General features: G+C 49.1%; 1 protein-coding gene across 2 annotated transcripts in view; it reads left to right on the top strand.

The window, feature by feature from the left end:
• Window positions 1–9,608, top strand: part of LOC133354644 (PR domain zinc finger protein 1-like) — a 40,175-nt gene extending 30,567 nt beyond the window's left edge. For both annotated transcript variants that reach the window (XM_061571680.1, XM_061571672.1), the window contains exons 6-8: window positions 3,166–4,667; window positions 5,147–5,275; window positions 6,537–9,608. In XM_061571680.1, coding sequence (XP_061427664.1) covers window positions 3,166–4,667; window positions 5,147–5,275; window positions 6,537–7,364 — 2,459 coding nt within the window. In that variant the 3' untranslated portion in view covers window positions 7,365–9,608. The remainder of the gene's footprint in view (window positions 1–3,165; window positions 4,668–5,146; window positions 5,276–6,536) is intronic.
• Window positions 9,609–13,128: the final 3,520 nt, after the last annotated feature.

Raw genomic sequence — 13,128 nt, 5'->3', positions numbered from 1 at the left:
AGGGCACCTTTGTTAAAACAACCAAGGCTCACGTGCATAAATTACGAATGCCAATTTTATTTGGCAGCTAATTAAATGATGCGCGCGACTGCAGCAAGCCTTCAAACTTACGTGTTTAAAAATAACAACGGAAGTGAATTTGCGGAGATTAAGTTAAACGTGATGAATCTTGTCACACTCAAGTATCACCTTTCTATTTGAGGGCAGTGTCAGAGTGTGTGTGGGGAGTGTGTGTGTGGGGGGGGTTGGGTGGTGGTGGTGGGGGGAGTGGTGGTGCAGTTAGCGCGCTGGCTGCGCTGCGAATCTGGTCGCCCGAATTCGATTCCCGGCGCATGGCCAACAACACCAGTGACGATTATCTGAAACCGTCCTGGGGCTCCTCTAGGACAACTCAGCCTTAAATGAGTACCTGGTGTGGTGTCTAAACATCGCCACTCGGGAGACAAAGGCGGGTGCGGTAATGGCCACCCACACTCTTGTGCCGGCCTTTAACACAACGGTGTGCTGTACTAGTAACGAATCGGCATGTTTTGTTTATGTGAAAAACCTTCCTAATTGCATTTATATTCATGCGATCTACCCAAAAAAGCTCCATTACGGATAATATTGGTCGCGAAAGCCGACGTGTTAAACTCCGTAGGTGCTCGTTCACTTGCCCCAAAAGTCTGTTCAGGCTATACGGGGGATCTTGGCTTTAGAGGTGGGGGGGGGGGGGAGGGTTATCGGTGGGGGGGGGGGCAGAGAGCTGTCGAAGAGATGTTGGTGAATTATGAGAGGCTGGGAAGTAATGGCTTGTGTGGAAGGTTGGGGAAGTGGGGAGCTTGGTGGTGGTGGGGAGAAGGGGTTATCTGGAGCAAAAGGAAACAAACAGAAGCGGCATTTAGCCGGCTTATCAGGTGATTAATCTGACTGGCTCCCTCTGCCCTCTGGGAAAAGCTGGGCTAGTTATCTCTCACTATCCCCATTTCCAAGGGTCCCTTGCCAGCCACACAGCACATCGCCTTACCCCCGTGCTGCAAAGCTTCACTCAGTCACCACCTCCGACGCACGCGCACACTCTTGATGCGTGCCATCTCTCTGTAATGCACCGCAAGCAATGTTGGTAAGGCGACGCGCGATGAAGTCTCTTGCCCATTTGGGAAAGGATGGCGTTCGGTGTTATGGATCCCGCTCGTTTTTACTCACGCCAGCCTCGCCGAGTCTCATGACTCTTTGGCAGGACGGTCCTGTCGAGTATAAATGTTGCATGGCCTGCTATCGTCACGTCTCTCCCGTGCCTCAATGGGGAAAACCGCCAATCTCAGGGGCAATGAGTTACAGGCGACGATCGTTCGCTCCTTCAGGTTGCGTATTTGCAAGGAGACACTTCCAATGTTGTCAATGTTGTGCCTCTATGGGAGGTCAATGTAAAGTTGACTGAAGTCATGTACTTGTATTATGGCTGAGCACACAGCACTGCTTTGATTGAATAAACAGTAACGTTATACGGGGAATATAAGCACTGCTCGCTGTTGATATTGTAAGTAATACAAAATCAAGTGGCAGTTTGTGTCACACTGCTATTGAATGTGTGCAGGATGCCAAACACTAAAACCTTAAAACGCGACCTGCGCCCAACAACTGCACTAATTGCCTTTGGAAGGTATTTACAACCCACACGCACGCCTCTCCTTCTAATCTAATAATACTCGCCTTCACTTCGCCGGGCTCAAACTCTCACACGACTCCCCCCCCCCCCCCCGCCTGCCTCTCTCATCCCTTTGCTCTCTCTCCCCAGCCAGCCGCCCACCCACCCACCTTCTCTCTGTCTTTCTCGCTAAAACCCTCTCCCAGAATCCCACCCCCTAGCTAAAAAAGCCCCGTAACACAATAGCACTATCAGTTGCTGGCATCGTCCTGGCTGGCGTGATCTGGAACCTCAGCGCCCCTCCACCTCCGATGTTAACCGGTTTAGGTTTTTTGTTTAGTTTTGGACGCGTGCGCTAACAGCGGCCGCACGCGACCCGTCATTGACAGATATTCGCTTTGAGGCCATGCTCTATCCACTGCCGGATGTCGGCACCGCTGCTTGCGATTCCCCCCGTGCATCTGCACGCGATCTAACGCCCACGTACGGTCTAATTTTCCGTTCCGTTTCCCCTTTTGGTCTTCCGCTAGCGTGCGTTTCCTCCGTCGGATGCCGCCGTTCCATCATTGGCGTTGTCGTTGCTTTATTAAATCCAGACTTCGGCTCCAATGCAGACACATTCCCTGACCTCGCCACACAGATTGCCTGCAGTTGCTCTGCAATAATAGTAAAGCTGATGATAAGCCCAAATGTCACACGCGCGCGCACACATTTCCAATCCAGGTCGATTTTTGTTGTTGTTGTACAAATGTACACAAGTGAAAAGTATCCCACGTCTCAAAACGTGGTGCAGGACAAAAAAAAAGCATCTAACAGCAAATGAAGATGAAACTCTAATTCCGTCAGCGGCGTTTCCTTCGCTTATTGTGCTATCATCCCTTTCAGTTTCTGCTGCAGAGAAACATCTGCAACAGTTACCTTTTTTTGCATCCGAAGTTTTGTAAACAAAGAGTAGAGAAACAAAACAAACCTTTCACAGGACAATAGCGCTCGCGACTCGATCCCAGGCGGTAATCGCGCTGGATCTCGGCCAGTTGCGAAAGCCGATAAAGCGAAATCTCTCAGCTGGGGCCACGGGATCTTGTTTTCCTCACAGGAATGTCCCAAACAATGCAGCAGTAGAGCCACTCGGAGTCATTTGTTAAATCCCGATATCTCGCCCCTCCCCGGTAGACAAACAGGAGAGGGGGCTGGATGGAGATGGTGGCAGGGAGGGTGGTGGGGTGGTGGGGGTGGCATGAGTTGGAGTGAAGGAGTTGAAGGAGCTGAATGGGTGGAGGGGGGGGGATGCATGGGGAGTGGTTTGGAAATGTAGTGATTGGGTGTGGTGGGGGGTGGAGGAGAGTGGAGCGTTGATGTCAGTAGCTAGCGCCGATATCCGGAGTCGATAAGCCAGAGTCTCATCTTACCAACCAAACCCAGAGTCTTGTTTGTGTTGCGTGTGCTGGACCATTAGTCTCACCTCGTTTCCTCTGCGTGCCCTCTCACTCCCCTCACCCCCCCTCATTTGTCCCCCCCCCGCTTCCCCTTTCCTGCAGACGAAGAGCCCGAGAGTGATGATCGTTCAGCGCCAGCGGCCGTCGAGAGAGACGCCAAGCGCAGGAGAGGCGATGACGCAGAGCGGATGGAGGCCCCGGCTCTGGCCGCTGAAGAGAGGGGCACAGCACCCCTTTGCACTGTTGAGGAGCAGCGAGGGGAGAGTCGAGACAGGCCTGAGAATCGAGAGGCGCCCGTGGCAGAGGAGTGGAGGCACCCCCACCCTGAAACCATCAGTCGCTGCACGACGAGCGACAAAAGCCATGTGGACTCCTCTGGCAGGGTCAGGGTTAAGGTGAAGAGGGAATGCCCCGCAGAAGTGACCAAAGTTGACGAGAATCTCAGGAGTTTTACCGCTGGTCAACCGAGCCACCAACCTTCGTTAAAGCCGCCTAAGAGCACCCACCACGATCTGCTGACCGGCAGCAGCAGGGGCGTGAGGTGTGACTTCGACCAGGTCGTCCCATCTCCCGGAGAGCTGTCCTCTGGTAAATCCACCCCCTCGGACCGAGTGAGTCCCAGTCAGAGCATGTGCCCTTCTCTTGCACCTCCTGTTCTCCCTCCTCCTCCGAAGCGAACGTCAGTCATCTACAGCTCGGTGTCCAGCGCGCCGCCTTCAAAGCCCAGCTACGCACCGAGCCTCAGCGAGCTGTATGGCCGGACGCACGTGCTGGAGGGCTTCCCTTCAGGCCTGCAAGCCGAGTACCTCTCGTCCACGTTCCTGCAGCCTATGGGAAGGACGATGCCCTTCATGTACCAGGGATTTATGTTCCCAAACTACCCGATGAACGTGAGCAGGATGGACATGTTCTCCTCCTGGGTGCATCCCGTGTCTCTGCACCCTGCCATTGTCGCACCCCCACCGGCCATCCCCACGGCCTCCTCTCTCGCCGCCGAGCACGAGTTCGGCTTCGGCTCGGGGAAGTGCCCCAAGAACCGCCTGGTCGTGGCTAAGAACAGCGCCTTTTCTCCACCGGCGCTGTCCGCCGCGCAAAGGGACGCCAAGAACGGGGACGCGGGCTACCGGCAGGACGCGGCTGCGCTGGAGATCTTCCGGGGCTTCTCCTACCCGCCGAGGTCTCCCGACGGCGGCTACCGGCACGCGTCCCCGTGCAGGAGGAAGCCACCCGGCTTGCCTCGCTCCCCGGACCACACGGCGCTGAGCCGGTGCGACCCGTGGAGCATCTTCTCGCCGCGGCTGGAGGACGCGAAGCTCGCGGCGCTCGCGGCTGCGCGACCGGCGGCGGTGCGCCCGGCGGTGGCACCGGAGGATTACGGCTACGGCTCGCCCAGCGATTACGCGGCGCAGGCCCAGGGCCAGCAGCAGGGGAGAGGCGCCAAGTCGGCGTGTGATCGCCAGCCGCCGCAAACGGAGTCGAGGGCGAAAGGGAACCTGAGCGTGAACGGTCACACGGTGCCATACCCGCTGAAAAAGCAGAACGGCAAGACCATCTACGAGTGCAACATCTGCGGCAAGACCTTCGGGCAGCTCTCCAATCTGAAGGTGTGCTTTTGCATCCATCTGTTTTTTTTCCATTTTTTATTTGTTTATCCTTTTGCGGGATTTAACACGAAAGTGTTTTACCATAAGCGCAACGTGTCCATTGCAAAGTTGTTTTGTACATGTAGAGGAATGGTCAGGCGGTCGGTCAGCTTATTTCAGCTGAGTCTCAGTCCTAGATGTTTAGGTGTGATGCCAGGTTTCATGGCATTTACATTTTTACGTGATCGTTTTACAAGAAGAATCGACGTTTATTCTCATTTTGTTGGAAATACCGAGAAAAAAACTGGTGTAAATGCGGAACAAGTTGCAGCGATGCGCGCACCACTTTTAAAAACGTGAGCGTCAACGCTCGCGTGCACGCAGTATTGTCCGGCACGATGCCCGACGTTTCGCCGCTTGCACGTGGTGGGAGATACAGTAGCCACCTTGCACCCGCCGCACGGGTTGCCATCGTGACGAGGATGTTATTCCCCCAACAGGTCCACCTGCGCATCCACAGCGGCGAACGGCCATTCAAGTGCCAGACGTGCGGGAAGGGCTTCACGCAGCTGGCGCACCTGCAGAAACACCACCTGGTGCACACCGGAGAGAAGCCCTACCAGTGTCAGGTAACGGGGCAGCCGTGGCCGCGAGGGGGGGGAGGGGCGGGGTTTGTGACGACCCCAGCGCTCGCGAATTCCGGAGCGAAGCAGCTTCGCTATTAAGATGGAAGCCTCAACAACCCGGAGGTTCCGGCGGTGGGTTTGAATCCAGCAAAAGCACTTCACAGTTGTGCAAAGTGTGGGGCGACCGTTGTTGAGAAAACAAAAAATACATTTTTGTCTTTAGACCAGAGTCCGAAGAGCCACCCTAATGCATGACCAACGTATCACTTGACACACTCGGCACGTACGTCACGATGCTGCTTAGAAATTTTGAGAAAAAAAATATTCTGGGAAACCACAACAGACTCATGTCTACGCCAGACCGTGTGTGTGTTTTTAGTGGCTGATTTTTTTTCATAGGGAGGTTGCATTGCGCAATCAGAGTAAGGCATCCGTGTAAGCATGGGCTGAACAGCAAGACATGGAATCCTTTAGCTGGGCGAGCTTCAACTTGGCCAGTTCTTTATTGAGTATTATTTGGCATTTGGAAAGAAACTTGAGTATTTTTTTTTTAAGTTTATTCTTGGATTACATGTTTTTTTAGTATATTAAACAAGGGAAGATCGTTGTCCAGCAGTGTCTATGGCTGTTAGCGATTCGGAGAAACATTTTGCATGACAGGGTATATAGGTAAACCTACTTGCTGTACTCCCTCCGAGAGATACCACTTCCTTGCCCCTGTCTGTATATGGGTGTCTCGCCTACACAAACGCCCTGTCCCTGCATCATCCGCCAACCCTAAATCCTTCCCCTGCACTACCGATTGGCTAGCATGTTTGTCTACGTACGACGTGAAAGAAGTTCAACATACATACTTACATATCCTGACAGGCACCGATGCACCCAGGGATTAAGTACAGGCATATCTCTTATGGCGCTAAGGGTGAGTTTTTAGTAAATGGAGCGCTATAGGAAAAAGCGCTGTAGGAGGTCACTGTAACATGGTTCCAATGAGGATGCGTTATCGAAAGCGCAATTTATTTATATTTATGAGGGCTTCATTGGTACCGGTAATAGCCTTAATGATATTGATCACATGATAAATGTATCAAAGCATTTTATAAATAAGAATAATAACTTGCACCATCATTTTAATCGCCGCACCTGTTATCCAAATTGAACCTGCGACCTCTGTACTGCACACCCTTACACAGGGCAGTACAGCACGCCAGTTTCCCATCCAGAGCACTAAAAATGTGCGTCCGTCTCCGTTTGACCCGCACAGGTGTGCTGCCGCCGCTTCAGCAGCACGAGCAACCTGAAGACCCACTTGCGCCTGCACTCGGGCGAGAAGCCCTTCCAGTGCAAGCTGTGCCCGGCCAAGTTCACGCAGTTCATCCACCTGAAGCTCCACCGGCGCCTGCATGCTCGCGAGCGGCCCCACCGTTGCGCCAACTGCCAGCGCAGCTACATCCACCAGATCAGCTTGAGCCTGCACCTCAACGGCTTCTGCCCATCTCAGCAGGGGCCTACGGCGGTGGCGTCCGAGCAGCATCATCCCCGAGCCTCCTGTGAAGGTTTCGCCGACGTGGAGCTCGGAGGCTCGGCCGCGTTGAGGGCCCCGACGCTGGATCTTCTCGGGCGTCATGGGCACAATGGCTCGACGGCGGCGGTGGACTTGCAGGCGTCCCCCGTGTCGTGGCATCCAGCCGAGCTGCAGGCTTTCCCCGAGTCCAGGTCTGAACAGGACCCTCTGGTCGGGGTCAACCAGGAGATCGACATTTTCGACGTGAGCGAGGAGGCGGAGAAGTTGTCCATGCATCCCCACGTCGACGTCGAGAGCAAGATCCTGAGCACTTTTTGCCCGGCGAACAGAGGCCTGGCTTTCCTGAGCTTGTCCGAGGAGGTCAAAAAGCTCTTGGAGTTTGCTGGGTTGGACATGACGTCGGAGGACGCGGCGATGGGAGGGGGCGGCATTCCTCCAGAGCGAGGTGTGGGTTCCCAGAAAGATGAGTCGCTCGTCGGTGGGAGCCGTGGCTCGGGGCAAGGCGATATGCCGCAATTCAAAATTAACCAAAATGTGGCCAGCATCGTAAAAGGGCCAGAATGTTGAAACCACAACCCCCGATTGAAAAACTCTCTCACCAAAGGCATTATTTTTACAACTCCAGCCTGTCAAAAACACAAAAAAAATCTAAAATACTTGTTGTGTTGCAGATTTTGATCATCTGTTGTAATATTATTTTTCGACATCGTTTTGAAGGTCAGGCCTTGATGGTCGTCTCGATGCCACGGTTATGAGTCCTCTTAAACTTGTGCCGGAAATGCAAGCAAAGGAGTGTCTCACCGTGACGTTCTTAAAGCCCGCATTTGGATTGAATGGTGCAAGTGAAAAGGAATAACATTTTTCTAAAGTTTCCCGATCAAGCGCATACGACGGCGATATTTAACGTGTAACTTATGTGTGAGGATGTTTTTTGTTGTTCGTTAAAAGCTAAAAATTGCTAGACAATCGGCGCACGTGGAATGTTTCCATACATCTAAAGTAACTTTTTCTTACCTGTAATAAACAAATATATATATTTTATCATACAAGCCATTAGTTTTATACATGCGTGTAGCAGCCGTGGCGTTGTCTAAATGCATTGCGTGACTTGCAGGTCAAGCTATTATTATTCTTCTTCTTCTTCACGTGATTTTCCCCTCTGATCTGTTTTGGTAGCTTTCACTTTTTTGGGGGGAAATAGCTCTACAAATCAAATACCTCTTTGTTGTTAGATTTTAACAATAAACAAACAAAGCTCAGGTTTGTCGTGATGCAGGTTTGGGGTAGACTGCGTAATATATGTTGGCTTCAGCACAAAAAGTGACGGACTTTAAATAGCATCGTGGATTCTTAGCAGATACTGTACGGGTCGTTTCCTTTTGATAGTTATCAATAAAAATAAATTCCCGACAAGATATACTAATAATTTTCACGATTTAGGTAATTTAATGTTTATTGTAACTGTGTACATTGTGACTCACTAATTATATATTTTGTTTTCTCGATGGCCGCCATTGTTTTTTTTTTTTAAAGAAGGGACATCGCAGTTCTCCGGAAATGCACAACTGCAGCTCACATTTCATATGGCCGTGGTTCTCCGGATTTATATGACACCACTTTCACCCTCACCCTGTGTGTTCGAGAAAAATAGTCAGGTCAACAATGCGTTTTATAATCCAGTGTGTGTGTTGGAGGGAGCGGTGGCGAAGCGGTTAGCGCGCTCCGCTACAAACCCAGCGACCTCGAGTTTGATTCTTGCTCACGGTCGACACCGGTGACGATTATCTGAACTGGCCTGGGCCTCCCCTAGGTCGACTCAGCCTCAAATGGGTACCTGGTGCGATGTGTAAACATCGCCACTGGCGAGACAAAGGCCAATCACCCCCTCGTGTGCCGTGCCGGCCTTCATGGGTGCTCACTAACAGCACTTTTCCTAACAGTCTGTTAAGGCTATACGGGGGATCTTTGTCTTTGTTTTGTGTAACCACATTTGTACAGCTTTATTGACAACGGGCACAAGTTACTGATGCGTCTTACTTTTCTGACCCGTCTTATTATCCGGAGAATATGGTAACATTAAAATGAATCACAAATGCCTGCTGTATTTAAAATATTGTTTAATCGCTTACGATTTCACTGACATAAAATGACCGCTTAAATCTCTTCTCATTTAACACTTTTTGTTGTTTATGTATTGTTCGCAATTAAAGTAAGGTCATGGTAGTAACTGTTATTTAAGAATGCTGATGAGTGCAGTATCCGGTAAATGATGTAGTTTTGGGGAAACAATATTACGCAACGGAGCAATTGGAACATCTTTCACAATGATGTTCATGCCGACCGGAAGAAGATTTGCCCACAATGGTTCCCAGCAACGAGTGAGGAAAAGCTGCACTGAGAGGCAAACGTGGCCCACAGCATTAGAGCACATTCACGCCGACACATGCAAATGGCAAAGGCACAGCCCTGCAATTGCCGGGATCACACCGCTGCTGGAAGAAAAGCCTCAACTAGCAGGAGCCTCGAGAGAGCCCTTCTTGAAGGGTGTTTTGGCCTACTCTTCCACGCAGGCCAAACGTTTTGGCGGAGGTGGGGTTGACTGACATACGGCTTCCACAAATACACACTCGCACGTGCGCGCGCAAACCACTGACACAACTTCTCGTGACTGTGCAGTATCAATTGCAACTGTTACCTATCCATCAGCAGCAATGGGGCAAATTTGTTGTTTTTCATTTTTTTCTTAACATTGTACAGCTGGACATTCATTTTGTACGGTTGTTCTCATTGACTAATTAAACACAATGTTACACTGGCAATGGCTATTGGGTGCTTCTTCTTAAGCATGGTTACTAAGACCCCCCCCCCCCCATACAACGCAGCGGTATGCACACTGCACCATGACTTTTATTCCTGGCCCGTGGTTAACATCAGTGCCGAGATGTTAACACCCTCGCCTGGTATGCAGGAGGTCGTGAGTTCCATCCCAATCCTAACACCTATATAATTCGAGTTTGCATGTTTCTCTGCCCGTGCTCACGTGAATTTTTTTCTTGGTCCTCCGGTTTTTCCCCTAAACATTTAGAAACACGCGTTTAGATTTGGCTGCGAAACATTTCCGCATGATGAGCCACTTCGTCGAGATATCATTTGTGCCCAGGTCGCTTCTGAAAAAGAGCTACATAGCTCAGTGGGCCTTACCTGGTAAGGGGCTGCCCATAAATGACGTCACGCACCTAGGGGGGGTGGTCAGACATTTGTGACGATGTGTGACGAGGAGGGGGGGGTTTGAGAAATGTGACGTCACATCAAAATGCGCAACTTTAAATAAATATGGACAACACGTTCTACTTAATTAAATATACTTTTTAATAAATGTGTTCTCCTACATCAGTGCAGCGCCACATTAAATACGCACTACAATGACAATAGTTTAAAGTGATTTGAAGTGTGTTTTATTTTGAGGGAGGGGGGGAGCAGAGCTTTGTGACGTCATATTTGAGGGGGGGTCTGACTTGTTGTGACGCCGTGTGACGATGGGGGGGGTCGAAAATCGTCAAAAATCGCGTGACGTCATTTATGGACGGCCCCTAAAATAAAACGTTTACTTTTGTTAGTTTTATTGTTGGATGCTATCTGAACTAGTCATGGTTCCTCACCCACCCCCTTGAACACACGGGTTGGTACAGAAACAACATGCATCACATCATGATAAAAAAATAAAACAGTTATAATAATCAGTTTGGGAAGTTCTGATTGACTGGAAAATGTACCTTGATAAAAGGGCTTCTATGACTTCAGTTTTCAAAACCCCATTTTACAATCTTTTGTAATCAAGTGCAAAACTAAGTCATTGCACATTGATTCAGCAGAGGCTTAACATTTTATACATTTGAGAGTTTCTATTTTCTCGATTGCGTTTCACTTCGTTGAAACTTCTTTGCTGTTTTATTTTTCCACGACGTCATCCTGATTTGAGCTACTTTGGGAGCCTTGTCATGAGATGATCGGCCCATGAAAGCGGATATCAAGGAGCTACGTCTGAAATGCCTTCAATTATCCTCTGCTCCGCGCAGGAGAAAGTACGACTTACCCCCACTGCTCTAAAGACGGAGAGTAATGGATTGCCGCTTTGCTCGCTGTCATGTGCGCTTCTGCGGCCGTCTGAAACGCCCTCCAGATATTAGGAAGGCATTGGAACGATGCACTTTGAAATCATCGAGATTGAAAACTCGTTTCTTTAGAACTGCCTTTGTGTTTAGTTTATTGACCTTCTCTTTGGTTCTTTCGGTAAAGTCACATAGATGAGATTTAAAATAAATAAAAAAATACAACTTCTAATAACTACATTTACTTAGTTATTTTAATAATTAAAAAAATATGAAAATAACTAAATTTATTTAGTTATTTTCATATTTTTTTTTATTTAGTTATTTTCATATTTTATTATTATTTTTCATCTACGTGACTTTACCGAAATAACTAAAGACTATGTATCCTTGCAGTCACGAAAACTTCAAATCTAGAATAATTGTCCTACCCCCCGCACCTCTGCTTAGCACGGTTGGCTACGTACGGCGCGAAAGAAGCCCACCATACACACATACATGACAGTCAAATCGATAATTTTAATTCTCAGAGATGGAAATTATCTGATAACCAAATTTAATGTGACTTTTTTTTTACGGAGTCATTGGTGACTAAACATACCATCATTTGAAATCCGGATTAAAACCAAGGATCTCATCCTTGGCAGCTCAGAGCTGTGACCTCTAAGCCTCAGCGATGTCTCTCCTGTCGCAATGCACACGTCCCGTCAGATGGCACAACATAATCATTTTATAATATTATTATTTCATAATATAACAATGTTTAAACTAAATTGCTCAGAGGTGACCACTGTACAGCCGAAAGATATCAAAATAATACAAAATACCACACGAGTGCTTGAATATCTCAGGCATTGTCCAAATTTGCAAATATATGAATTAATGTTCAACATAATAGAGGTTTTTTTTTTGGGTTAGATCGCGTAAATATATAAACGTGTCGTTAAAACCCGCCACCACCCGACACAGCCAACTAGTAAGGGTTGTCATGTAAACAGAACGTGCCAATTCGTCACTAGTACAGCACACCGGTGTGTTGGAGAGCCAAGCCACAGCATTTACAATCTGAGTACGACGTTTCGCCAGTAATTACAACGAGCTTCATCAGGCGACAGCCAGATTTGTGGAGAAGTCCACCTGTTTCGTTCCTCATATCGAGGTGTAGATATGGTGACCACGCTTCTGCGCTCTTGCGCCACGTGGGGTGGAGATTACTGAGTCAACGCACATTATGCATGTGCATTATGCGAGCCCTTTTAACACAGGTTAAGCCCTGGTTAGCAGCACACTGGATGTGCAATCCAGAGGTCACCGGTGAGAGTTTCCGGCACGGCCGTTAAAAACAACAGGCAATGTTTCTTCAATCTCTCTATTCTCTGTCAACCCAGCACATTTACTCGATTGGCAGGTCGTGTGTGGTGGAGTAAAGTGTGGATATTCGCTCCTTCTACCGAGATGTCTGGCCCACGTGGAAAAGAGTTGGCTCAATAATCCCTCTCTAGAGGGGTTCTCCTGAGCTTCCCATCGGGTGAGGACCTTCCCGTTGGCAGTGGCGTGAGCAAGCAATGGCAGTGCTGCGCCTTTGGCCTTTAACGATTGGTCCCCCGATGCTCTCACGGCGTCATGGAAATGTACGTAAACGGTGGTACGATCAGGCCCTCGAATACCACGTGTTCGCATTGACTGGGCACGACCGATTTGCTGGGCCGTGCTGTACACAAGAGCGCTAATCAGTTATCGCTGTTTTCATCTGCTCGGTGATTGCGTTGTTGTAGAACGTGCCGGCACGCATTCATCAAACCACACTTTTTCCAGATCCAGGGGATAGAACCCTCCAGACCAATAGACGAAACCTAGATGTTTTTTTTTATTCTTCTTTAAACTATGACAAGCTGGCATAAAACCTGTAGACACAACCAAAACAAAATAAGACTAAACATTATATTCCAGTCTGCCGGCCTTGTAACTCGTGTCATTGTTAACTTCCGTGAAATGTAATTAGATATTTGTGTTAAAAGCATCCAAAGCTAAAGCATACTTCTAAAATATCGCACGATGATTGTACGGTATTGCCTTTGATGTAATCACCGAGAACCTTCCATACTTTCGTCAGGTCTCGGTAACACATCAGGATTGAGCCTAAATGGAATACCACCACCACCATACGACACGGTGGTCAAACGATCCTCACAATCCACGTGGCACAGTGGAAGCCCTCAACC

The sequence above is a fragment of the Lethenteron reissneri genome, chromosome 6 (assembly GCF_015708825.2).
Source record: "Lethenteron reissneri isolate LAM-NWPU_2019-01 chromosome 6, ASM1570882v1, whole genome shotgun sequence".
NCBI classification, from domain to species: Eukaryota; Metazoa; Chordata; class Hyperoartia; order Petromyzontiformes; family Petromyzontidae; genus Lethenteron; species Lethenteron reissneri.
This window is presented reverse-complemented; position numbering and strand designations above follow the sequence as displayed.